Raw genomic sequence first — 27,779 nt, forward strand, 5'->3', positions numbered from 1 at the left:
AGACGTATTTCAACCATCTAAATCCGATCTTTGGATTCAAGTCAAATGATTTCTTGTATAAATACTTAAATAGTCCTCCATAGCTTATAATGTAAAGGGAAATACGACAAGTAGCGACATGGCTGGATCCTTCACTTTTCGTAGAATTATGACCCCCAAACACATCACCTCAGAGTCCGACCTTACTTCAATTTTTGTTCTTTTCGTAATTTCTATTTATTCATAGTGTAAAAAAAAAAATGAATTTCACAATTTAACTCGGCCGATCACATTCATTTCGGTTAAAACTCAAACACTTTTACATATTTATATTGAAAAGTTGATATATTGATCAATTTATCAAGGTATCTTGATATCAATATTATACTACTTGTAAGTTATAACTAAAAAGTTGTTTATTCGATACACGATACATGATATTAAAATAATATGGAACTAGGTACTAACCCGCGGAAAAACCGCGGGCTGAACTTTTTTTTGATGAAGATTTATAATTATTTATTTTGTTATTATGTTATTTATAATTGTTTGTGATTAAAAATTCGGTTTGCTTATATTATAATTTTTGTATTTTAAAAATGTTTATTGAAAACCTGTCAATAAAACAATTGCATGTAATGACTAAAGTCTATTATTTATTTTTCTTCCTCTCTCTCTGTATTTGAAACTGAGTAATTCAAACATATAAAATAAAAATAGGGAAAATTAAAGAAGAAAATGATAAGATACTATATCTATATATTTTATTTATTAATTTTTAAAATCTAAGCCGTTAAACGGAACTGTTATATATTTTATCGATTAGTTTTTTTATAAAAAATTTAACCCGTGCTGTAAATTTTTTTTGATGAAATTTGTAGTTATATAGATTTTATTCGATTAGATTTTTAAAATCTTACATGTTGATTTTTGTTTTTTTAAGTACGAATTAGTTTGGATTCTAATAGATTTCTTTTTTTATATTTTTCTACAATTTATTTTATTTGATTTGTCTCCAATTTTCGTTTTTTAATTAATTATATTTATTTAATTGATTAATTAATCTTAATTAAGTTTTTATGATGGCAATTGAATATAATTTTTTACACATATAAGGTTAGTTTCATATTTGTACTTCCCAATTAATATAATAGGATAAACCAGATTAACAAGTCTAGAACATTAATCTGTACATACAAAAGGTTAAGAGCAGGGAAGCCGTAATTATAAGTACAAAACTACAATCTTAAGTCGATAAATCAACAGATTCTTGATTTGCTTGTTACGTCTTCTGACAACACACACCGGATATAAAAGAAAAAAGAAGATCTTCCAATTTCTACTAGTGAACGAACGGTCAAAAAGCGAAGCTCTCTAAAGGCTACTACAACCAATAAATAGTACTACAAAATAAGAAAAAGAGATACTAGTAGTAAACTAGTATACTACTAGTATACAAATTTACCGGAAAATCCGAACGACCGTCGGGAGCCGAGCCGGGTCGAGCCGAATCGTACTTTCTAATAAATAATCCAGTGAGACGCGTGTACAAAGAGACTCGATCTGGCAAAAAATGACGGAAACTGAATCCAACGGTGCAGATCGTCGGTTCGAGTAAAGTTTGTAGGACCCACGTATCTAATATGGGAATCTTTCTGATGTACGGTCGGATTTTCATGGTTGTGGGCCCCACTTTTTCCTCCATACCTCACACCACCACGCCTCATCATTTCATCACTCTTCTTCTCTCTCTCGTTATTAAATTTAAACTCATAATTTAGGGAAAAAAAATTCATACGTTACGAAACAAAAAAACAAAAACAATCAATTAATCAGAAGAAAATCTCGGGTGAAAAAAGAGAGAGAGAGAGAGAGATCAATAGATTGGTGGGGATAAAAACGAAAAAGGGAGAGAAGAGTTGAATTTTTTTTTGTAAAAGTGGGTGCTACATATGTGTTGAAAGTGGTGTAGTGTAAATAGGAGTTATAAAAAAGTGATTGGTACGAAATGTTTTGTAACTTAAAAACAAAAAAGAGAAAAGATCACAGAGAGAATCTGAGGACTGTAATTTTTTGGCACAAAATCCCTCCCGATGACTTTGTATGATAAGGACACCACCATTACAATTGACATACAAAGAGACACACCAACAGCTAGTGGAACATGTGACTGATTGCACAACATCGATCATCATCTTATGGGTCGTTTTTATATTGTTTTGGTGCACATTCTTTTTTCTTTTTCTTGCTATAAGTTTTAGTTGTGCACACTGAATTGCAAACTAATCATGATGGATATGATGTGTGTGAATGAATTCTTACTGTGATACAGTTTTGTTTTGTTTTGGTTTGTTTTTGTTTATTTCTGGCAAACAAAAACAAAACTCTGTCTTGTTTTTTTTTTCTGAAGAAGCAATCAATTTGCATCGTGCATAATCATGATCATAGGATTCCCCTCTACTACAAATAGTTGATTTGGACAAATTGATTTACCAATCACCATGATCGATACTTGACTGGCTATATATGATATGAACTTTGCTCCGTGATTAACTTGCCTTTGTGAGACATCTACGTGTGTGTGTGTGCGCGTAATAAGTAACGTATGGATTAGTCGACGACACTTTTTAAAACCAAATTGGGCCGAAACTTCATTCATATGCATATCACTATATGTAAAATACAACAAGCAAATAAACCATACGAATAGTTAGGTGTGAATTGGAGGGGAAGAGATGAAATGATATCAGTGCATGGGGTTTTGGTATCATTGGGCTTGGATTGATATAAGTCCTTCACTTCAGATAAACGTCTATTATATATTTTAGCCCATTAACAGCTCACGTTCAAATAAATAGAAAGGGTTATATAACCATCATCGGTTATGTAATTGAGTAACTCCATCATATTCATCGGTTTTGTCTGTAACCATCATTTTTATATACTATAGACATAGTAAAGGTCAACCAAATTATATTCGCTGTCAATTGTAATGTCTATGAACTCTGAACTAAAATCAAGATTTCAAGTCGAAGCTAAGTTTGCTAGCTAACCAAGAAGATGGTGGAAGCAAAGACAAATGTATCTCCTTTCGAGGTGTGTTATAGAGTGAAGTAAGGGGTTTAACATGGAAGATGTTCCGGTGACTGATCTGACGGTTGGGGAGTGGCGGCGGGAAATGGAGAATCTACGGATGGAATTCGATGGTAGTTGTGAAGAAAGGAGTGATGTGTTTGGCGTTTGTGAGCGGAGATAGAGAAGAGATGGTGATTGTTGGAGGGTATCAGATGGAAGATAATTTGGTGGAGATTGATCTTCAATCATCAAAGGTTAATGGACTTTGTAGATCTAATATTACAAGCCCATATAGGTGGAGTGGAAGTGACAAGATCATGTAACTTGTTGTTGGATGATATACCAAATGGATCATGGAGAGATAAGAAGATTGTAATAAATAATACAAATGGGCTATTATTAGCATAGCATTAAAAGAGTTATGTTACCTTTAGGCAGCTTAACATTTTTAAAGGAGGAGAGGAGGAATGAGGATTTGAGTATCAATGTTTCGTTGTCTTTGTCAGTAATGCAAAAATTTCTCCTATCACATTTATTCGTTGCAGCTTTGTAGTAGTATCAACGTCTTAATTTCTAAGAAAATCTTATATTTCTCACGCCGTATGTTTGAATTCCATCAGGTTAAATTAATCATATGACAAAAATGTACCTAATTTCATTTTCTCTCATATAAAGAAATATGAGCTTTTTTACTTTTTGAGGATCAATATCGGCAAAATGATTTAGTCTACTGCTCCGCTCTTCGGTTAAAAAATACAAATCTTAAGAACTTATCACATTGTAATATACCACATGCGTACGTGTTTTCATTATTATTAGAGATGGTCAGTCAGTCAGTGTACATAGAAAGATACTTTAGAAAATATACCATAAGAGATTTTCTGTCGACACACTAGTAAACAAAAAAAAAAAAAAAATAGAGAAAAGGATGTGTTTACGACGTATACAATGATCAGATGCTGCAAAGGTAAGCATATTATCTTCGATCTCTTGAAAGCATGTGCTTTGTTTTTTTTTCCAAATCCACATCTCTCGATATTGTTGGGTAACTTGCGGAACAATTAATCGATTCTGTAATCCGTACTTACACATGCATGGCTACAATGAGCCATTCCCAGTTTCGTATTCAAAAAGAAAAACAAACAAACAATATCATACTTTACCTTTCTTTTCTGGGCACGTTATGTCGTACTTTACCCTCTGTTTTTTTTAAAGATTTGTAACTTTGAAAGCATGCTTTGTCTGGTTGGTGGCACTTATTGTGCCATGCTTTCGAAGTTACAAATCTTCATTAGAATAACAATTCTTTTGCAAATTGCCAGAAACTCTTAAAATTAGAATATTTTATTCATGATTAAAGAAAATACTCGAAAGCATAGAGTACTGTCAAGCTTTTTATAACTCATATAGTTTATAGTACAGTACTATCAAGTTTATAGTAGTATAGTACTATCAAGTGGAGGAAGGTCGATCACGTCGATTCAATAAAATGATAAATTATACACCAAAACAGATAAGTATTTAACTGCATATACCAAAATATGCACTCACTCAACATTTTTTAATTTACACGTGGATAAACCTAATGAAGGGGGATGAATGGAGTAGATGCTTATTTCTCAGATCTGATTTATTTGAGCATACTTGGTTTCGGTTAACCGGTTCCGTTCGGAGAATTATATACATTTATAAAAGTGGTTTACGGAGATGAACATATTCGGCGAACAAATATTGACAGGATGAATAAAGGAACTGAGAGATCAAGAAAATTGAATTATAATGACTTTACTAACCAGACACTCTTTCAGTCTATATATCTCTAATCTATGACGCGAATTATAGTGATTTCCTCTAAACACAACTCTATCACAGTCAGCTGTGTGTACTTGCTAGTGGCGTGCCATTAAAGACTACTCATATATAGTCTTTAAATTATTGACTTTAATTTATCATGTCGACGCTGAAACCAAATGACATGTCCTCATAACGTCCATCGTCGATTACATGCATTAGAAAGGAGATAACCTTTCCACTGAGCAAGAGGTGTTGTGAAGCAAAAGAGAAGAAGAGAAAGAAAACTTGGAAGCTTTGAGATCGAACTCCACCAGATTATCTTCCATCTGATATCCTCCGATAAGTATAGGGTTCTTCGGATTCACACCTCCGTCCAAAAACCCTAAACAAACCACATTTTTATTCACCTTCACCAGCGAATTAGACCCGTAGATCCTCCACTTAGCACCTCCGCTCAGCAATAGGTCGATCACGGGAGCTCCACGTCCTCCATTGGAGCTGAAGCACGCACCAAAAGGCTTCACGGCTGGAGCTTTAGCCATCTTGACGTTTCCGGAGAAGGCTGTGAGAAGAGACTTGTAAATGGAAGTTTGCAATACGGTGTAAGGAGCCATAGTGCATATCTTTGTGGCTCCATGGAGTATTGGAACGGTCTTTCCACCGATTTGGATGGACTTCACATTGATAAAATGCTCACCGGACTTGGCATTGCCAATCAAAGGTGTGGAGGCAAAGATCGTAGAAACATCTTTTAAGTAAGGCAGATAGTAATATTCCCCTTTGCCGATCCAAAGGCCACCAGGATAAAGTTTTGATTTCTCGTTGGAAGGCAAACAAAGAGCCATTTTTGGAGCAAGCTGGTACATAGAAATGAGCTGCGAGGGAATGGACAAGTGAGTGTTAGCGAGACCGATGGTTCCTTTGACAGGAGCACCATCAGTGCAGGTCAAAGTCAGTGAAGAGCTCTTTTCACTGTCCATAATGTAAACACCGTTGTATGAATATAATAGCGGGACAGTGTCTCGGAAGAGCCGGGCATTGTCGGAGGACCGACACGGAGTCTTCGTCTTAGTGGTGGTGTTGTTGGGACAGGAGAAGTTCGGGTTCGCGTATGTGCATCTCGTGGAGCCACACCTGATGGGGTGGAAGGAGGAGGATTTGGCGGCTGTGGCGCAGTTTTGTAATAGCGGTCCTACTCCGTTGAGGTCAAGGACGAATTCTTGGCTTACACTCGAGCCAATGGACAAAGGGATGGAGTAGATATTTGTGGCCTTATCTTTATTAACTGGGTGTAGAAATGATTGAAACTTTTCCAACGAGTGTGATGTGTTTGCAAGGTAGAGAAAAACAAGAGAGAGGAGAAGAAAGATCATATGAGCCATTTAAAAAAGGATATCTGATTTGTTACTTGTGGGTGTGGCTATGATGTGAGTTACTAAAACTAACCATCATGTATATTTATAGAATATTATTATCCTCTTCCCTTCTTTATGCAATTTAGATCTGAACAATGGGGTAAGCAAGTTTTTGTGATTTGAGAAGATTAGAATGTAGCCAGAACCATCGTACCACGTGATCTCATTTGATATCCAAATAACATATTTTTTGTTTTCTTTCAGATTTCAAAAAGCCAAAACATATCCGCTTGGCTTCAAAAAGTGTCATTGAAGGATTTTTTAATATATAATACATGTGTATTTTAAAAAAATTAATGTAAAAATTTTGGCTTAAAATATCTAATTTAACTTCAGAGTCATAGAAAAATGTCAAAAGTCAATTTGAATTTAACAGATTTTTTTTTTAATGATGTATTCTTAAGGGAATTTCTGAGAATTCAAGTTACATAGAGATTATGGTCAACAATAATTATCATAAAATACTAAAAATGTCAGTTAACATATTTAGATAACTATATGGTCAACTTACATAGAGATGCTAAAATCTAGTATAGTATATATTTAGCATTAGCCGAGGGCCGACTAGCAAGAAAACTACAGAAAAAGCATGTGTTTATGTATTTAATGATATATGGACCGCATGCCCATATATTTCCAAATCCATACCTTTATATTGTCGTGTAACTTATGAGACTTTTTTTCGGAGCTTTGACGATAGAAATTAGAAAAGCAGGTGTTTTGATTTAATGACACGATATCTGGACGACTGGACCACATTCCCATATGTGTTTCAGATGTATCTCGTGCAATTTAAACATTTTTGTGTCTTCTTCTAAGGTCACTTTAGTTTTATTTTGCTGGTTTAAGTACAATAAACATATGTAGTTCTCGAGGACGCTGCTCTACGAGATAGAGGACTGAGGACCCATACTCATCTGTTTTGGAGGATTGGAAAACTTAAGTTCAGAAAAATCTGCTTCGCTTTGTTATACCAGACATAATGGTAAAGCGAGCAATAGAACCTAGTTCAACATCATATCGGGGCGGAGACAGTTGACGACTATGGGCCGGGGCCGTATGACATCCATAAATTTTAATTTTTCGTAATGTTAACTAAAACTTTTAAATTAAACCAGTACAATAAATAAATGTTTTTTACAGTTATTCTTTTTATATTTTGACCCTTATATATATACATCTAAAATTAGTTATGATAAAATAATTATAATTGTGATCTATCACACAGAACAAGGATAATATTCTCTAAGCAAAAACGTCTTTTTCTTCTGTAAACAAAAGTTTCTTTGCACTTCCCAATCTTTACATATCGGAAGTCTTAAATTGATTTGTCCGACGCTTAGAGCATGATTAGTGGGGATTGCTTTCATTGTTTCTCTTGTAAATGAGGCCCAAAAACCTAATTAAAAATTCATTTTTCGTCTGTTAAAAAGAGTATCGATTCCAGGGGAAGGAATTTGAGTAACGTAGTAGCAACGCTACGTGGCATATTATAATTCGTTGATGCTAAAATATAAAAGAAATTTTTTCTTTTTTCCATTTTCTTCTTTCTTTTTTTCCCGATCGTCTCTCTCTCTTCTCTCTTGGTCAATCGCTGATTTATCTGAAAACTGATAAAATCAATCGATTCACCTCTAATTGTTTGATTTTTCCGGCTTAAACTAGAGGGTTGTTGGTGTATGAAACCGATGGCTTTTCCGGAGCTCTGTTTGATGTTCTAAATTATTATTTTTTCACAAACGATTCAATGGTTGGTGTGACTATCGCAGATGCATCGGTTTGTAAGTTGTTAGGTTGAAAAAAATTCTATCGTGTTTTGATTTCCGATGAAGCTTGTGTAGGCTTTGTTCTGTCTAATTAATTTCTCTTTGCATGGATCTGTTCTGTGATCTTGTGTAGAATTTAGGGTCTAGTGTGCCAAAAAATTGTAAGGCTGGACAAATTAAAAAGCTTTTAGTTTTGATTGATTATATCTCTGGTATTATTATTTTGCAGGGGCTTATTCGCTTGGGAGGTTTCTTTTTCTGCCTTCATTTGGTCAAACAGGTGCTGGTGGGAGGCTTTTGCCACCGCCTCTTAGTATGTTACAGGTAATTCACAGGATCTAACTTTTCTTTTGAACATTAGATACCAAAGGGATATGTTTAAGAGTATAATTTATCAGCCTAAACCATATCTCGCTGAAGCTCACATTCTCACATTAGGTTCTTGGTCTTAGCATTGTTGAGGTACCTTTAGGAGTTTGTGTACGACTGCTTGATGGGTGCTAGTAGTGAGTTTTCAAGCTGCTAGTGTGTTCTGTTTTTAACAAGATGGTTGAGCAGGGGTTCTGTTCTAGTTTCAGTTGTTTAAACAGGTTATTGTGGTGAGTCTACAATGGTATATACTGTTAGTGAGATTCACTACAAGTTGAATGAAAGTGCTTCAGGTTAGAAGCTAAGATGATTCTGTTTTTTTCTATATATGATTCAAGTATATCAAAACAGCAACCCTTGTATTATTGTTCTTCTTTACGCAGTTGCTGGGCAAGTATGAGCTTAAAACAACAACCTTTGTATTATTGCTCTTCTTTACGCAGTTGTTGGGCAGGTATGAGCTTAAAACAGCAACACTTTTGAATATCAGACTTACCTTTGGAAGGAATGAAAGCAATAAACATCATTTGTGATGTGTTCAGGAGGGTGCATCTGAAGTAGATCTCAGCATCCTTCCCAAGTACAGGTTTCAGAGGATGAACAATGATGAAAAGGAAAGTGACGGTGTAGGACTGCTGTATATGTCTGAGTTCATATGTTTCTACCAAAGTCTCCAACAGCTACAACTAGTAGAACAAACGGTAATCTCTAATTTTATTATTTAATAGAACATAAAGCCTCTTTGACTCAGCATCATAAAGGAGCTTCGATTCCTGCAGATGCAACAAGAGGGTGCTTAGATGGATTCAAATGGTTCAACTCAACCCAACCAAACAACAATGTACTTCTCGTTGGTCTTTTGTCTAGTCTTGCCACTACCTCTTCTGCTTTCCAAATTTTGTAAAATATATTTAATATTCCGAATATTGTAAATTTTTTTGTTTTATATTTTATGTAATAGAAATAATTTAAACAATTGTTTGTCATTTTAGATTATTAAAATTTGTTAATTAATAAACATAAATAACGTTCATGATACACAAATGCATGATATTTTGGAAAAATACTTGATTTAGCATATCTGACAAAAATTTAATGTAACCGCACAATAAATCTTATTCTGAATTTTGTTTAATATGTTTAATATTTCGAATTTTATAAAATATGTTTACTATTCTGAATTTTGTAAAATATGTTTAATATTCCAAATTTTATCAAATTTTATTGTTTTCTATTTTATGTAATATAAAAAAATTAAATAATTGTTTTGTCATTTTAGATTATTAAAGTTTGATAATGAATAAACACAAATTAAAAAATTATTATTTAAATGTTTGAGTAACTTTCTTTAGGTTCTCTAGTAATGAGGTGATTTTGCTTAAGTTCTCTTAGGGTTGCTTTGATTAATTTAGTATTAATTATATAATTATTTAATATGAGAGTAACTTAGAGAGTACCCAGCACTAATGATGGTCTTACACATCTAATTTTTATTTTATTACATAAACTAAAAGTGAGTTTGTTAATGTCGAGGAAATTGCAAGTTGTTTTGACGGGACCAGGTCAAATTAATTTTCTTTCTACCGTCGGTGTTCGAGAAGACGAGAATGCAAGTTCTTGTGTAAATTCTTATAAAAGTTCAACTTATTAAAAAGGACACTGCTGCTATATATTTCTCGTTAGCTTTAATTTATTTGAAAGCACAATGATATGCAACATCGATATTCAATCACGTGCATTAGAAAGGTGATAATCTAGCTACTGAACAAGAAGTGTTGTGAAGCAAAAGAGAAGAAGAGAAAGAAAACTTGGAAGCTTTGAGATCGAACTCCACCAAATTATCTTCCATCTGATAGCCTCCAATCACTATAGGGTTCTTCGGATTCACACCTCCGTCCACAAACCCTAAACAAACCACTTTTTTATTCACATTCACCAGCGAATTAGACCCGTAGATCCTCCACTTAGCCCCTCCGCTCAGCACTAGGTCGATCACGGGAGCTCCACGTCCTCCATTGGAGCTGAAGCACGCACCAAAAGGCTTCACGGCTGGAGCTTTAGCCATCTTGGCGTTTCCGGAGAAGGCTGTGACAAGAGCCTTGTAGATGGAAGTTTCCAATACGGTGTAAGGCGCCAAAGTGGAGATCTTTGTGGCTCCATGGAGTATGGGAACGTTCTTTCCACCGATTTGGATGGACTTCACATCGATTAAGTACTCACCGGACTTGTCATTGATCAGAGGCGTGGAGGCAAAGATCGTAGAAACATCTTTTAAGTAAGGCAGATAGTAGTACTCCCCTTTACCGATCCAAAGGTCACCAGAATAAGTTTTTGATTTTTCGGTGGAAGGCAAACAGAGAGCCATCTTTGGAGGAAGCTTGTACATGGAGACTAGCTGCGTGGGAATGGACAAGTGAGTGTTAGCGAGACCGATGGTTCCTTTCAAAGGACCACCATCAGTGCAGGTCAAACTCAGCGAAGAGCTCTTTTCACTGTCCCTAGTGTATACTCCATTGGATGAGTAAAATAACGGGACGGTGTCGCGGAAGAGCCGGGCATTGTCGGAGGAGCGACACGGTGTCTTCGTCTTAGTGGTGGGGTTGCTGGGACAGGAGAAGGTCGGGTTTGCGTAGGTGCATCTCGTTGAGCCGCATCTGATGGGGTGGAAGCTTGAGGATTTGGCGGCTGTGGCGCAGTTTTGCGATAACGGTGCGACTCCGTTGAGGTCAAGGACGAACTCGTGGGTGGAACTTGAGCCGATGGACAGAGGGATGGTATAGGTTTTTGTGGCCTCGTCTTTTTTTATTGGGTGTATAAATGATTGAAACTTTTCCAACGAGTGTGATGTGTTTGTCAGGTAGAGAAAAACAAGGGAGAGGAGAAGAAAGATCACACGAGGAGCCATTTTTTCTGTTTTTTTTGGAGAGTTGTTACTTGGGGACTGCTGACTTGTGATGTGAATTACTAAGACTAACCATCATGTATATTTATAGAATGTTATGTGTCCTCTTCGTTTCTTTTTGGGATTTTAGATTTTAACATTTTCGGTAAGTTTTTGTCATTCTGGAATGACAGTCAGAACCCAGAAGCATCTTCCCACGTTGTCTCATTTTAATATGAAAATTTAGATTTTCAAATATAAAAAATATATTAGCGAGAGATTTAGTTCTAGTGAATAGGAATAAAGCTATAAATGTTACATAAATTTTGCATGAAACACCTAATTTTTACGAAACAAAAAGTTTTCTTAGAAAAAGTCTATCTTTATAAAACAGGAGAAATAGAATATACTATTAAGAATAGACATTTTTTAGAAAATGTCTATTTTTTTATACCAAATATATCACGTTTTCCGGAACATATTTTATTGAAAAATCCCACTTGGGCTTCAATACCGACACTCGATGCCTGGGTTGGATTGGGAAATTTTTTTTCAAAACTGTTTTATTGGAATTAATAATTTAATATCCACTTTTTAAAAAATATTAAATCCGGCTTTAGCTAAAAAAATACCGACAGTCGAGGCTAAAACAAATGATCAGCAATGTCGAGTTTCGAGATGAGTATGGTGCCGGTTGGTCCAACCAAGAAAAAAAGAGATGGGAATTTGGGGCACTTCATATTTTGATCAAGAAAAAAGTATTAAAGTACTTCATTTTCTCTCAGTCCAACACATTTACACTAACTTGTGTGCAGACGTCGAACTACTTACTATTCATTTGCTAGAGACTAGAGTGGGTAATCTAGATATATTGTTCGTTTTGGGTTGGTTTTACATTAATAGAAAAATAATTGATGTTCATTTTGTCCCACATTTAGATAAATGTATCCACTGGCATAATTTTATCATATTTAGTTTTAACCTAAAGTAGCATCTTTAGAACTTTGGAGCCGAAAAAACATTTAATAATTTTCTCTTTTACGATGAAGATCTGAAAATGTGAAATCCAGCAAGACTCACGTGTACTTTATGGGTTATTGCCGACAAAGATGAAAGATATATCGAGTAGTCTCGCCCACATGCAGTAGTTATTTCTTCGATTTGTTTTGGAGAATCGGTATATCTATCTGTAAATTATTCTTATTCAGTACTTTTTTGTAAAAACGTTTCTCTAATCAATTAAATAAATATTTAGTCTGTTTGTTATATTTTTCTTTATTGTGTTGAGATTTTTATTTTTATAGAATTAGTCCCATATATTATTTCTATTTGTTTTATCTCTAAAAAATCATAATTTAATTAAATTTGTTATTTCTATATATTATTTCTATTTGTTTTATCTCTAAAAAATCATAATTTAATCACAATAATATAAATAAGCAAATATAAAAATTATATTATTGTTGAAGTGACTTTAGTGCAGTGGCAGGAGGTAAGTCCATTTGTAGAAGGCGCCATCACACCTGAGATCGAATCCATGTTCCTACGAATGTAGGAATTTGGTTAATGGGCCGGCCAGTTGTGGCCCAATAGTTGACAAAAAAAAAAAAATTATATTATTGCTTAAAGATGTTTTTGTTTCTCTTTAATTGCTTTTGTTTATGTTTTGCATATTTTGAATACACGTTACGAAAACAAAATGAAAATATATAAACCGAAAAAGATGGACCAGACTTTGTTATGAGATTTTTGAATGAATATGATAAACAGTTCATAAAAACTGGTAACTGTAAGTGAATATGGACCAAGCTTAGTTACTTATTATAACTCTAAATTATAGGTCCATTATAGAATACATGGTGTTATAGTAATTTTTATTTCTCACTTTTCGTTACCACAATTACTTTCCTTTCCTTTTGTTGCCTCTTCTCTTTTGTCATCTACTCTCTTTGCCTCCTCCAATTTCTCCTCAGATCTTGGTCTTACCGTAATTGGTAATTTTCTTATCTCTGTCGTTAGTTCTTCAAGAACAAAAATGTAGCAAATGCTATCAAGAACACTACTCTTGAAATACACTACAATTGATTTGAAGACTCTCTCCTCTAGCTTATGTTTCCCTCTGCTCTTTGGACTTCCACCACCAATTTTTCCTCCAAATTTGCCAAGATTTATATTCAGTTCACACATCTTCCCTTTCTTTCTGTTTCTTCATCTTTTGCATGTCATATAGTTTTGTTTTACTAAAATCAGAGAGCCTGAAGAGGACATCTATTAGTTGATAGAAGTGAAAACAGCAGGACACTGATAAGTGAAAACAGCAGGACACTGATAAGTGAACTGAAACATAAACAAAAAAAAATACTTACCGTCTGTTGTACCCACGATCTGTCATCTCGGGCAATAGGCAAGAGGGCCTAGGCCGGGCTTGTCTAATGGGCCAAGAGCGTATTACTGATCGGCCCATCAGGCCCGGGGAAAGGAAGAGAGCGCGGAGATGCTTCGTGCTGGTCAGCTCGCAGCTCGGTCCCGGTCAAAGATTCCCGCATTCAAGAGGATTAATTAGATCGCGCAAATCGCGTCCTATTAATTATGCATTAATTGGGTAATAAATTGGTCGGTATAAATATGTAAGGGGGGTGTCAGTTGTAAAGGATCGAACATTTTTTCCAAAAAAGCAATACAAATTCAAATACTCAAAAACTCTCTCAATTCTGTTCGGAACTGTTTAAACGGCGATAAGCTCCTCCACATTCAAATCACTTCGGAAGGAGAAGTTCAATCTCAGTTTTCACACCGTCCTTAACGATTTTACAAAGTAATCTCAACTTAATCAAAAGAACAGGAAGAAGTGTCAAACCTCAGGTTGAAAGAAATCAAAGACCGGTCTATGTTCTTACTCTATCCTAGCCAACTGTAATAAAAAAAAAACGAGGAACCAACCTTAGAAATAGATCACATATTGAAGATGTTGCACAAAAACTAAGAAAACAAATTATTCACCACAAGGCAAGTATCATAAAACAATTCAATTTTTTATAAAATATCAAATAGACCAAACCAAACACTCCAATTACAGAAACACTCAAAAGGCAATTTACTTTCTAGAGTTTGAAGGATTCATATGAGGAAATATATTAAGGAAGAAGGTTACCTGGTATGAATCGTAAAAGTACAAAGCAAGTGATGTATTTTAACTGATACACATTTGAATAAGAAAACAGATGATAGAACAGAACCCACCATCTTTGTGAGCAATTCCCCACGCTTTGCCATGCCTACAGTCCTGCATTTGAATTCATGATTAAATAAAAGAATCCCCCAATGATTTGGTGACATAAACATTTTGTCAATAGCGAAAGTAAAATGGCCATGCCTACAATTTTTTTATTAAATTCACCACCAACAAGATCGACGAGATTCAAACCAAACTAATAGAAACCATGAAGCCATGCCTACAAGTTAATATTGTTTGATCACCGTGAAGCCATGTTACTGTTCTAATATAAACCAAGAAATTTATCAATTTATATAGGAGGTGCATCCAAGCGATTCAAGTTGAATTTTTCTCAAATCCTCTTCTGATTAGAAATTGTGTATCTTGAAGAAAGCGCCATGTCAAACACATACCTTACATGATTCTTACATAATACATTTCCTTAAGCATAACAAAGGAACAATGAACGAATACATATACAGCAAGACCAGTACAACATAGTCTAAAGAATCTTATGTTAGAAAACTCTTATACAAGCAAACAAGTCATTTCTATACCTGGGCGAAAGCAGGAAAAAATTATACATTGAAACTGAATTAGATATGGAATTAGAAAGCAGAAGATGAATTAACAAAAGCATTAGACTGTCATATGCATATATGAGAATAATCAAAGGTTAACCATAAGCAATCAATCGGAAGATCAAATGAAAAAAAAACCTAGATATGCATAAGAGAGAGATCTACTATAGAGATTCCCGGCTAAAGTCTTGGAATCGAGTCATCCAGCGGTGGATAGTGGAAGAGAAGTAACAATCGGATGAAAAAACCGCTGCTTAATCACAATGATAGTTGATGGTGATTCGAAATCGATCACGGAGCTTAAGATTGAACAGAGATAAGAGAAACGTTTACAAGCGAAGGATTTGGAGTGCGTCCAGCGTGGCAGGTTTTTAGCTGATGTGTATTATTTGTTATAATTTAATTGGTTATTGATTTTTACTGATGTTTCAACACCTGGAAAGAAACACTTCTACTTTTATTGTATTGATTTAGAGAAAATGAAAATCTACAAGAACTTAGCCTATTATCATCATGCATGCATAATTTCGCAACACGTCGTGAGTTACGTGATAAGTGACAACAGTTCATTGTTTCGAAAAAATGGAAAAGATCCGCCGATTGAGAGGTAGCAAAAATTGATAGTTAGTATATTTTTTTATATTTTATTTAATGGATGCAATCTTGAGTGCTCCAGAACTACAAATTTATATAACTGACATGGTTGGGGTTCACGTCAATTTTTTTACTTTCAAAATACCTTATATTTTTTAATGTAGCAAGTATATGATAGTGTTGTATATTGTTTTGAATTTGAATATAATGTAAAGAAATAAGAGAAATGATTACAAAAGGAATTTTTCTTTTGTATAATGATGTATCATGGTTTTTGTGGTTTTTAATCATGATATAAAGAGTTTTTTAGTGTCTTTTGATTTGTTTTCTAGGATGTTTTTGAGTCTTTACAGGTTTTATAGGATTTTGGCATGAAAGAAGCAAAATGGAGCAATTTGGATCGTTTTGGAGCATTTAATCAAAGAAGTCAGTTTGGAGTTTGATCAACTGACCAGTGTCGATCGACACTGAAGGAGCATCGATCGACACCCAGTCCAAACCGACAAGAGAGCCAAAAATTGGAAGTTTTACAATTTAGCCCAAAATCTTCCATATTTGCAACACAAGTCCCTGACGTGTTTTAGGACATATAAATAGTATTTTTAGGTTTTGAAAATCATTAAGTTATTTTCTAGCAATTTTTATTTCAACCACCTTGTTGATTTGAGAGCTTTTGGGAGAGACAGATCTGATTTCATCTGTAGAGAGAAGATTCTTGAACTGCCTTCTTACTTCTTAATATCAAATTGCTTATTATTCAGAAAAGATGTCTTGTTCTTCATTAAACATGTCTGAGTAGTTTGCTTGTTAGGTTTAGGGTTTTTCATAGGGTTTTTATGAATTATTAGATCTGTTTATTTAGGCTTCATTACCTTTCTAGATCTTCATCTTAGGTTGTTCTTCATATTAATTCTTGATTGATCACCTAGAATAATTAATAACCTAGGAAAATAAATTGATATGCGAATATAATTGATTTTTCTGATAAAACCTTTTGATGAACAAAATTATTTCTTGCAAAGAGATTTGATTTAATAATTTTGTGAACAATCCAAACATGTTTTTAAAGCTGATTTTTAACCTAGAATTTTACAAAGAGATTTGGATTTCTGGTTTTAAATTTAGATAATATTTGCAGTGAGAACTGATTTATTTTACAAAAGTGTTTAGAGTTCTAGATCTGTTCTTAATTGCTTGAATCCTATTTATCTGTTGATTTAATAATTTGTAATTTCCTGAGAAATTCCCTAGACCTAGCTTTTTGATCTTCTGAATTTACAACAGTTTTTATTTAATATTTTGCATTGTTATTTCAATTTTAATTTAATCTCTTTAGCATAATTATAAAACTCTACAATTTATTGTGTAATCTAGAGTCCTTGTGGAATTCAACCCCTAAGTACTGCATCGATCTCTTAATTTGAGAGAGTAGCTCTAGGGTTTAATTTGAGCATATCATATAAACAAAGAAAATATATATAAACCGGAAAATATTAAAATTAAAAAACAAAAAAAAACTAAAATCTTTGTAATATTTTTAGGGTGTGATCAGTTGGTGCAAAGTAGGAAATTTTGTGTAACTATATTTCTTCCTCCTGTACAGTTTAAAGGAAAGCATCAGCTCAAACAGTAATATCCCAATGGCTTCCCCCTGCCACAACGCTGTCGCTCATGACTTGTATTGTAGTCGGGGCCCGATGATATTGTTAAGGGTTGTGGTGGCAGTTGCCACCAGTAAAATACAAATAGGTAAAAAATTTACACTATGCATGAATCATTTATTGGCACAATGGTTTGAGAACAAGCTTAAAATCTACCAAGGTCAAAGGTTTAACAACACCTAGTAACAATCTGCCCCATTAATTTTTTTTGCTGGGTCCGCCCCTGAGTCGGACCCAATGATATTGTTGCTTAAGTTCTTCTTCTAGCTGGGGAAGGGAAGAATGATAGCCCCGGGTTGCGCTGCTTGATGCTCCGATCGAAACGGATGATCTGATCCCATTCAATTGGCCAGTAATAAATTTATAACTGATTAACAAAAAACTACACTTTTGTGTGTCAAGAAGAAAAATGTTGCCAACTTAGGCTTCTTCTTCTAGCTGGGGAAGGGAAGAATGATAGCCCCGGGTTGCGCTGCTTGATGCTCCAATCGAAACGGATGATCTGATCTCATTCAATTGGCAAGTAATAAATTTATAACTGATTAACAAAAACTACACTTTTGTGTGTCAAGAAGAAAAATGTTGCCAACTTAGGCTATTAGGTTTTTCATAAACGTATAGAACAATTTAAAAATTTGCAATACGATTCTAATAGTAACAAAATACATATATATGATATTGTTCTGTCCCTTCGGGGACATCCGATAAAATGATATTGTTCTAAGTTCTAACTGTCTCATATCGTGCGGAATGGTATGGATTCGAAGCTTTTAACAAAAACCTTTCAAAATTTCTACTAGTAAAACGCACGACCACTCCGTTTTAGTACTTTAGCTTCACAATAGAACATTACTCCTTATATTACTATAATGGTATTCATAGTATATTCCGTATTACAATAATCCCTCGGTTGTTGTTTATTTTAATTTCTTGAGGTTTATTAAGAGAAACAGTCGATGATATATAAAGATTACAAAATCATGTTTTGGGTACAAGAAGTATTGCGAAGTAAAAGCGAAGACGAGAAAGTGAACTTGGAAGCTTCGAGATCAAATTCCACAAGATGATCTTCCATCTGAAAACCTCCGATCACCATCTCCATCGTCTTCATATTCACACCTCCGTCCAAAAACGCTAAACAAACCACATCTCTTTTCACCTTCACTAGCGAGTTCCATCTATTGATCCTCCACTTAGCTCCGCCGTTCACCACCAAATCAATCACCGGAACCGCCGTTGCACTTTCCATCCCTTTGGAGCTGAAACATGCCTCGAAAGGCTTCACCTCTGGCTCTGCGACTCTCAACAGCTTAGCTTCTCTCACGAATTCCCTAACCATAGCCTTGTAAGTGGAAGTCTGCAAGATGGTAAAAGGAGCCAATGTACATATCATAGCGTTTCCACGGCTTTTCTTATCCAAAGGAACGTTCTTTCCAACGATTTCGATGGAGTTCACGTCAATGAAGTACCGACCGGACGATCTGTCAACAATCAGAGGAGTTGAGGCTAAGTTCTTGAAGACATCGTTAGTGTAAGGAGAGCCTTCTCCAATGAGAAGGCTCCCTAATCCGGTTGGTTTAGAGGGCAAACAGAGAGCGAATTTTCGCGGGGTTTTGTGCATGGACGCGAGCTGTGACGGAAGTGAGATCAAGGACTTTCCAAGACCGATGGTTCCGTTAACAACCTCCGGCTTAAGTTTCAAGGCGTTAGCGTCGTTGGTGCAAGTCAAAGTCAGCGAAGAGTGGACGGTTTTAGTGACGCCGTTACGTTTCAAGATGGGGAGAGAGACGGAGTCAATACCGAGAAGTGTGTTGAGTGGATGCTCGGTGAAGGAAGTGGAAACGTATTTGCCACAAGTGGTGGTCTTGTTGAAACAGAACGAGTCTAGCTTTGCTTGTTTGCATCTAGCGGAGTTGCAGCGGATTGGGAGGTAAGTTGTGGATTTTACGGCGGTGTTGCAACGGAGGAGAACGGATGATCCACCGCCGAGATCGACGGCGAGGCTGTGAGTGAGAGGAGAGTGATTGTTGTTACCGAGGTTGAGGTTTGTGTAGTAGAGATACGTGGCTTTGTCTTTGATCAAGGAAAGTAGAAAAGCCGGTGGGTTTGGTTTGTTGACGCCGACGGCGAGGGAGGTTTGTAGGGTTAAGATGATAAAGAGTGATAACAAATTGATCGGAGCAGCCATTATTGTATAATTTTTTTGTTTCTTGATTTGGAAAATGGTATGGTTGCTATAATGGAAGTGATAGTCTATTTATAATAATCAAGTGTTCCCTTGGTAGCTTTAGCTTGCCCTGAAACCTTTGGTAGATTTCCTTGAAAGCTTTCTATTTAATTATATTTATATAAGAGCATCTCCAACGGAGTTTGAGTCAATATTATAGAAATTAGAAAGCTTCTCATACAATATTGTAGAAGAGTATATACTCTTTTCAATCTCATATGGTTATCTTATCATATATATAATTATATATTATCTTATATATATATATATACTAGCAATTGACCCGCGCTACGCGCGGTAGTTAGATTAAGGTGTATTCTGAATTTTGTTGTGTATTTTTTTTTGGTTACGTTTGTTGTTGTATTTGATTTTGGTTGCTTATGTTGTTTTGTTGGATATTTTATATACAAATATAATTTTGCAGTAAGTATAATTTAGTATGCTGTTTTTCCTTAAAAAAATTGAGATCATTTTGTGTGTTTTTTTGGTTTTTCATATTTTTCAAGAAAAGGCTAGAAATCTCTAAAACTCAGGAGAATCGTTTTTTCTCTTCTTTTTCTCTTTTCTTTCATACATTAGCACATCATGTATTATGACGAAATTTGAAAAAATATATATATAATGGTAGATGAAATTAATTTAAATCTATATATATCTATCAAATAGTTGCAAACTAAAATGAAAGAGAGAAATACATAAGTTTTAAATATAATTGCAGTTACTGAACCTATGCATGCCATTTTTTATAACTGTTTCAAATGGTTTTTTCCTTTTTTATTATAACGTCTACTGATTTTGTTAGTTTAAAGTGAATGCATTGACTAAACTTATGCATGCCATTTTTAATTATGTGTGATGCATTTGTAATTATATAGATATTTACCTGTTAATATCATTTAGATTAGTTTAACAATTAACAACATATGTTTAAGTAATTGTTTTTTGTTCATTTGATATAGGGTGACAAGATTGAAACAACGATTACTGAAGATTTGTTCGAAACATTTGATCATCAAATAGAAGAAAATGATTGGAAAATATTTTCAACTTTTTATGTCTGTTACAATGACCGACGGCTTAAGCACACTGATTGTGATTACATGATCATGTTCATCAATGAAACCACCATTGAGAACTCAGCAGTGATTTCCAACAATCACTTTTTTGATCTTGAAAGGTTTGATAGAGTTTTCGAAGGATATCATGCTGTGAGAAATCTCCCATTAAATATGTTTTAATATATAATCCTATTTGTACATTTTTATATATATTTTTTCTTTCTGTAATCAATAATTTTATACAAATATTTGGTTTTTTTAACAGACATAATGGGTGAAGTCATGAATGTGGAACCTCTCTTTAATCTACATGATCCAAATGCCGAGATGCCACATGAGATGATTAGGATCTTATAGTTTTCTCTAAGAGATTTGAGGTTTGTTAACTTTCTCACTGATTTTGCGCATATGAATTTGTTGATGTGCTTAAATTAATTTCATACTAACGCAAGTTTTGGTGTAAACTATAGTGGACTTGACATACCAATAATTGGTGGAGCACACGATATTATCATGTTGTTGAAGTCCTCCAATTTTGGCATGTCAAATACCAAAGTGGTGGTAATATAATAAAACTTTATGATTAATGTTATGCTACATTAGTATTTAGGTCTATATTAAATGATAAACCAGCCGAATGTTTATAATACAACTGCTAATGATATTGTACATTAGTATTTAGAGGTATATTTAATAGTAAATCAACCTAATTTTTATAATACTACTGTAATCGTTTAAACTTATATACTTATTGTATTTTTAGGTAAAAGAATGAAATTATATTCTACACCAGGGGTTTCAAAGATTTATTTTAAACCACCAATTGCAGAGGTCGAAGATTTTAAGAAGAGGTAATACATATACTTTCATTTCTACTATATGACATAAATAATGAAAGAACAACTGATTAACTTTGTACAAAACTATTATGCAGGCTTGAGTACAACCAAGGTTCTGAAGATGATGAAAATGATTGAGGAAAGATTGGTTTTAAATTTTCAATAAGACACATGTGGTGCTCTCCGCTTTAATTTTAAAGATTTGAAAGTTTAAGTTTTATTTAAAAACTTTAGTTTGCATTTTTATGTTTTTGTTTCAAGAGATATTTGCTTATATTTAAAGTTATTTATGGATTTATGATTTATTCTCTTTAAAGTTAATTCTGTTTAACAACTATGATCTAAATACAAATATTTATGAACTCAAGCAAGAACATAACCGAATTAACTATAAACAATAAGGAAATTTGATTATATATAGATTACAACTTATGTTTTTTATAAGAGGAGGTTGCATATATCCACGCTATCATTCAAAGCACCAAACAAACATATTATGTCCTACAAATATATACATGTCAAGAAGAAACATATAAGTTGTAAACCAAAGAGACGGAGTTGTGAAGCTAAATTTGTGTATATAGCGTGATTATACAATAAGAGAATTCCAAATTTATCAAACTATCGTGATTGAATTATTAATTTCACTACGGTTCATAATCCTTTAAAGTAGGGAACCGACAAATTTTGTATTGAAAATTTTAAATAATAACTATTAGATTGTAGCCACAATTTCTACTGAACAAATTTAAACAATTTCTAATTTTATTACATGGGTAATAATCTAACTAAAGCTAATTATAGAGAATATAAATCGGATAAACTGACCTCTATCTTAAATCCAACTGATTTCTCTCCTGATCCAGCATCAAGGGATTGCTTTGCTTGATTCGATTAGGTATTAATTATCTTTCGGAAAACAAATCAAAGATTTTGAAATTGAAAAAGTATCTTGGTTTCTTAGGGAGCAACCTCATACTGGTTGGAGACATAGCTAGAATAGTCAAGGTACACAAGGCTTGGTGCTTCGAAAAAAATGATTCGGCGGTGAGCCGGTTGGTCATAGGGAAGAATGGAAAAAATCACAAGTCGCTTGATGGATGCACTCTCCACGTCCGTACCGCAACCAGCAAAAGAGTCGGGACAATCACCATCACGTATGTATAATTCTTCGAGCACAGGGCAGCCATCGATGAGGAGAGAGTAGTAGTCATGACCAATCAAAGTTGATAAGAGAGAAAGTGATTTGAGGGCTGGGAGAAACACACGCTCGGCCTCAAGATCATATGCACCAGATAACGTGAGCTTCACGAGTGTGTTACTCGTGAACAACTTGGTTTCGATACAAATACCGGAAAAAGAGTGTGAGGTGCGTACAAGTGTAGTTCCAATAAATAAGGGTGTTCCAATGTAGTCAATATCCAACGGTTGAGACAATGATAGTATTCTTTGTGGCGCAGACGACACAGAGACGACAGAGATAACTTGTTAATGTGAGAATTGGTTTTGGTGAGCAGAAGAGCAAGTGTTTTATCTACGAAATCAGAGAAGAGATGTGGACCAGTAGTTGCTTCTTCCTCGCTGGGATACACAACCACCGAGTCATCAAAACAAAGGGTGTCTACAAGAAGCAGCAGATTCTCCTTGCTCCACCTCTTGGACAGAACCGATGTGGAAGCTGCCACTTTTGTCGGAAGTAAAGACAGGATTTTGCCAAGAATCTCATCTGGCAAATTGCTTATCAAATCTCTACCCGCCATTAATTTTATTAGGGCTTGCTTTATTTCTCTACCTACCTAACCTAACAACCTACACGCCACTAAAACTGGATGATCGCTAAGTTCTCTACTTTCCTCCTATCGACCTGAATCCAAAACAATAAAGTCCAAAGTTCGAATCTTTAAACGAACCCCCTCTCCAGAACCAAAAGGCAAAGTCCGAGGGTTATTCAGAAAGATAACATAATTTTGAGAACTAAACAAAAGAAAACTTACCAAAAGCTATAGATTTTTTTTTAGAGACGCTGCTTTGCTTACTTTTATAAAATTGTTTAGTTTCAGGTTTAATACTTTTTCTATCTTTTTTCTTGGGTTATATTGGAGTTTAGCTACCAAATAAAATTGGTGATCACATTTGTTATAAATATCTTTTAGCCACAGACTTCTCATACGAAATATTTGGTAATACATCAAGAAAAAGAAAAATTTTCAGCATGAGCTTCTTGTGCTAAGAATCAGTGTGGTTTCTTCATCGCTTTCAACTTTGTCGTCTTTCATGCGCTGCAACAAGGTATCAATATTACTTCCACCTTCTCGTATATCAGCCTTAAGATGAGCATGATACATATGTCTGTTCACACTGATACAATTCCTAAGAGATGCAACAAAGCTTTCTACTTCTCTCAAGCTTCCTTCGTCCTCTAGCCAACTCAAAACACTTGTAACCAGCTTTAACCCAGGACCCAAGGCAGTTTTCATACACTTAAAAGCATTATCTAAAACACCCTTTTTAGCATAAGCAATAGCCACAAGTCCCCAAGAATCAGGTGTAGTAGCTTTCCCTCTCCTCGCTAGATCCTCAAGCATTGCTTCTGCCTTTTCCTCCATACATTTCCCAGTATACCCACGAATCACAGTGTTAGGGACTCGGAAATCGTAACAGTTCCCGGATAATTCCCATTCCGTTAGTACTTCCTCAGCTTCTTTCAGAGCATCAATTTTCACAAGCGACAACAACACAGTTAGATAGTCCTGATTTATTTTCCTCTTACAAGCTTCTTTCACCAAACCCCATAGCCTTAATACCTCTAACTTGTTTCCTAACCTAGTATACAGAGTAATGAGATGATTGTAACCTTCACCATCCTTATTCTCCAGTCTATGTTCCGACATTCTCAGAAGCTCAATCGCCTTATTACGATCACCACCATCGATATAGAACTTGGCAGCAACAGCATAAGTGTTCCATTCCATTGTCACATCCGGTTCTCTCTCCATATCTTGCAAGATCACACCAATCCTCACGAGATCAGACATGGAACCAAAAGCATTAATACATATCCTGAAACTGCAATTATCCCGAGCAACATTATATTCCTTCATCTCCTCTAAAACCCTGGGAACTTTCTCGTGCTGACCGAGATTAGTGTAAAGACACATGATGTAGTTGTAAGTAAGAGAGGAAGAAGCGAAACCCATCTCCTTCATCTTCTGAAAATGAAACTGAGCCTTGTCAACGTTCTGCTGCCTAACGTAACAATTCAAAAGCTCTTCGTAAGTCTTATCGTTCTTGTACTGTTCGTTGAGGTTCTCGAAGTACTCTTCCGCGGTAACGAATCCATGAACTCTACCAATGAGATCGAGATGAACCGCGTGTTCTGTTGGTAAGAACACACACATACACCAGTCTCGTTCATCCATTTCGAAACCTGCATAATATAGTTAAACCCCTAAGATTTTAATTCGGCAGGTAAAAGAGAGAAAGATGCTAGATTTCTATAAAATTACTGACCTCGAGAGCGTGGAGGAAGCGTTTGCGTGAATGATGCGAATAAGCTCAGCAACAGAGACCTTCTTGCCGCATTGAACCCAATTTTGGAGTTCTGGGTATACACTTGATTTAGGGTCTCCTAAAGGACTGATTTTGGAGTAAAGTGTCGTCTTTTTAACTCTGTTGGTGTAGTAGTATCTGCTCGCTATCCAATTTGCCGGTAATCGCCTCAGTATATTCATTGATTCCGGCGACAGAGACGACAAAACCTCTCTGAAAGCTTGGAAATTTATTTACAAAATGAAAATAAAACATAAAGGTTTGCAGTTCAATCTTAGCAGCGACATGTTTTAATTGTTTTTTGAAGGGTTATGACTTATGATATGAGTGACAATTGCAACTTAAAAGCTAAAACCTTTGATAAAGATTCACAATACCTTGTTCCTTCTTCTTTCCTATGTGGTTCTGCAACAAACTCAACAATGGAGTCAATCTCCTGTTGGGTATACAAAGGAGAATGCTTTCTCGTGGATATGGATCTTCTTCTATGGGAAAGTTTGATCTTTACAAAAGGATCTCGCCTCTTGGAGATCTTAAGATTTCAATTGTTCCTGTACTTGACGAATGGCTTGGAGAAGGGAACTACACCAGTAAAGAAGACCTTCGTGGAATGATTAAGAAGTTGATGAAGTACAAACGATTTGGTCATGCTCTTGAGGTTTTTTTTTATACTTCATTTCTCAAAAACATTGTAAGAGATTGGTTTATATAACAGAAGGATTTACGACAATTTAAGGAAGAAGTAGTGGACTGTCCATTAACTCAGAGAAGATGGAAGATCAAAGGGTGTCCATTAACTCAGAGAAGATGGAAGATCAAAGGGTGAAACGCCATGGATCATGAGTTAAGAAGAAGAGCAACCGGTGGAGATGGAGCGTCGTCGACGGCACGGAGAAGAGGCAAAAATAGGTTAAATCCATAGAATAGAAAAACATGTGGGCCTCAATTTTCTCTGCAAAAATTTGGGCCAAATCCAATCCAAAAAACCCAAAATATTTAAGAAGGAATGCTGAGGTGGCTTCCCCAGAAGAGAGAAAAAGGTAACTTTATATATATAGATACAAAAAATTGAAAATTTTGAAACACATCGATTTTGTTTTAGTTGTGATTTTCAGAGTATAATAGATACTATAAATTTTATTTCAACTTTTGAATTTACAAATTTAAATTTGACTTTCAGGTTTAGATATATATATATATATATATATATATATAAGTATTTGTTAATGTGCAAAATCCTTAAAACATTAATTTTATCAAATAAACGAATATAATACTTCTTCCGTTTCATTATATAAGATATTTTAGAGAATTGGTTTGTTTCATAATATATGATGTTTTTAAATTTCTATACAACTTTTAGATTAGTTTAATACTTTATATTATGCACTTTTATTTATAATTGGTTGAACTTTTTTTTTTCTTTTCATCAAAAATTGAATATTTTAATAATAATTATTTTTTAATATGCGTGTTTTACTCAAAACATCCTAGATTTTGAAACAGAGGAAATAGTATACCTAAAATAAACGATATTCAAGAGAAAAGGGTGATAATTTTTTTTTTTTGTTTGCGATAAGAACACACATGTGTCATGGAAAACGTGTCATACAATACCAAGAAGTGTACTAAATTGAAAAGTCAAAGATGATCCCATGTGTGATTGACTCTACTTTTGGGAAGGCCAAGTGGAGCAGCTTGTGTTTTGAAGCAAGAGTGACTCACTAAAAGCGAGAACCGTTCTACTGAAATCGAACTCGAGCATATGATCTTGAACCTGATGCGTCCCAATCACCATCAAATCCTTCGGTTTCTTGCCACCGTCGATAAACGCCAAACACATCACTGTTTCCTTCACTTTTACCATGGTATTCGCACCGTAGAACCCCCACTTCACCTCCCCTATCCTCCCGGGCAAACCAATCTCTATCACCGGCACGTTAGGCCCCGTCAACTTCTTTCCGGCAGTGCTTGCATCGAAACAATGTTTAAACGGCGCCACCGATGGAACCTTAGATATTCCCATTGCCTGTATCATTCAAACCACAAATAAATAAAATAAAATAAATATAAAACAGAGTTCTTTTATCGCTTTATTAATTTTCAAGAAACACAGAAATTTATCATTCAAAAAACCAATATCTATATATATAGATATATTATTTTTATATGGTTTCATATTCGTAAATGTACTTCAAATGTCAAAAAAATATAAAAGATGTTTCCATTAGATAAATATCACCTCATAGTTAATTAATACGAATGCATCAGTATGAACTATGAAGTAATCTTTAATTCTTAAGTAAATCGACTACATGAACTTGTATTAATCTTTAGGTGGATTTTATCTTTAAATTCGAAGTCCAATATCAAACGATGAGGTTTTGATTTGAATACCTTTGCCTTGAGTGTAAACGACTCAGCAAGAGCATTGTAGATGTCGGAGGGTCAGATCTCCGCTCGTCTGGAGGAAGTTACGACGTCCGTAGCAGACCTCTCAGCCTCCTACCGCGGGTACGCCGATCGGGTCGATCTCCTGTCCTCTGACAAAAACCCATGTCGACGTGCTTTGGATTTTTCCGGTGTGACTCCACCTTCCACCTCGCAGGTGGCAGCAACAGATGTCACTCCGGGAGATTCGTTCCCACCTCAAACCAATACGCAAACAGCGCCACCGCTGGTTAGCGGTAGCCACACTCCGGTTCAGCCCGGCGTCGTCCGATCTTCCGAGGTCCCAGTCCGTCTTCCTCTCCCTGTGGATGGAAATATTTCTACTT

The 27,779-nt window shown here is 35.0% G+C and overlaps 3 protein-coding genes, 1 long non-coding RNA gene and 3 pseudogenes across 11 annotated transcripts; 1 reads left to right on the forward strand and 6 right to left on the reverse strand.

Moving 5' to 3' along the window:
- Positions 1-4,807: 4,807 nt before the first annotated feature.
- LOC104770247 (putative aspartic proteinase GIP2) lies at positions 4,808-6,332 on the reverse strand. The gene has a single exon (XM_010494648.3). The coding sequence runs from the start codon at positions 6,228-6,230 to the stop codon at positions 5,064-5,066; it is 1,167 nt and encodes a 388-aa protein (XP_010492950.1). The 5' UTR covers positions 6,231-6,332; the 3' UTR covers positions 4,808-5,063.
- Positions 6,333-7,806: 1,474 nt separating this feature from the next.
- LOC147918645 (uncharacterized) lies at positions 7,807-9,374 on the forward strand. 6 transcript variants are annotated; one of them, XR_015592225.1, is made up of 6 exons: positions 7,807-8,056; positions 8,259-8,353; positions 8,482-8,691; positions 8,782-8,852; positions 8,941-9,099; positions 9,178-9,374. It is a non-coding gene; the product is annotated as an uncharacterized LOC147918645 (long non-coding RNA). The 6 variants fall into 6 exon arrangements; XR_015592226.1 differs by having other exon boundaries at positions 7,816-8,044; XR_015592227.1 differs by having other exon boundaries at positions 7,885-8,013.
- A 668-nt stretch (positions 9,375-10,042) lies between these two features.
- LOC104770248 (putative aspartic proteinase GIP2) lies at positions 10,043-11,477 on the reverse strand. The gene has a single exon (XM_010494649.3). The coding sequence runs from the start codon at positions 11,301-11,303 to the stop codon at positions 10,137-10,139; it is 1,167 nt and encodes a 388-aa protein (XP_010492951.2). The 5' UTR covers positions 11,304-11,477; the 3' UTR covers positions 10,043-10,136.
- Positions 11,478-18,164: 6,687 nt separating this feature from the next.
- On the reverse strand, positions 18,165-19,578 carry LOC104770249 (putative aspartic proteinase GIP2). Its single transcript, XM_010494650.3, has one exon. The coding sequence runs from the start codon at positions 19,515-19,517 to the stop codon at positions 18,300-18,302; it is 1,218 nt and encodes a 405-aa protein (XP_010492952.1). The 5' UTR covers positions 19,518-19,578; the 3' UTR covers positions 18,165-18,299.
- A 2,835-nt stretch (positions 19,579-22,413) lies between these two features.
- Positions 22,414-23,213, reverse strand: LOC104772365 (F-box/LRR-repeat protein At1g48400 pseudogene; annotated as a pseudogene).
- Positions 23,214-23,660: 447 nt separating this feature from the next.
- Positions 23,661-25,200, reverse strand: LOC104772366 (pentatricopeptide repeat-containing protein At4g21705, mitochondrial-like; annotated as a pseudogene). Its single transcript, XR_015592156.1, has 2 exons — positions 24,964-25,200; positions 23,661-24,880 (listed from the first exon to the last, which is right to left on the reverse strand). The product of XR_015592156.1 is annotated as a pentatricopeptide repeat-containing protein At4g21705, mitochondrial-like (transcript).
- A 1,341-nt stretch (positions 25,201-26,541) lies between these two features.
- LOC104772367 (putative aspartic proteinase GIP2 pseudogene) lies at positions 26,542-27,441 on the reverse strand (annotated as a pseudogene). Its single transcript, XR_015594111.1, has 2 exons — positions 27,400-27,441; positions 26,542-27,031 (listed from the first exon to the last, which is right to left on the reverse strand). The product of XR_015594111.1 is annotated as a putative aspartic proteinase GIP2 pseudogene (transcript).
- Between the last annotated feature and the right edge of the window lie 338 nt (positions 27,442-27,779).

This window comes from Camelina sativa, chromosome 20 (assembly GCF_030686135.1).
Source record: "Camelina sativa cultivar CO46 ecotype springtype chromosome 20, ASM3068613v1".
In the NCBI taxonomy this organism is placed as follows: domain Eukaryota; kingdom Viridiplantae; phylum Streptophyta; class Magnoliopsida; order Brassicales; family Brassicaceae; genus Camelina; species Camelina sativa.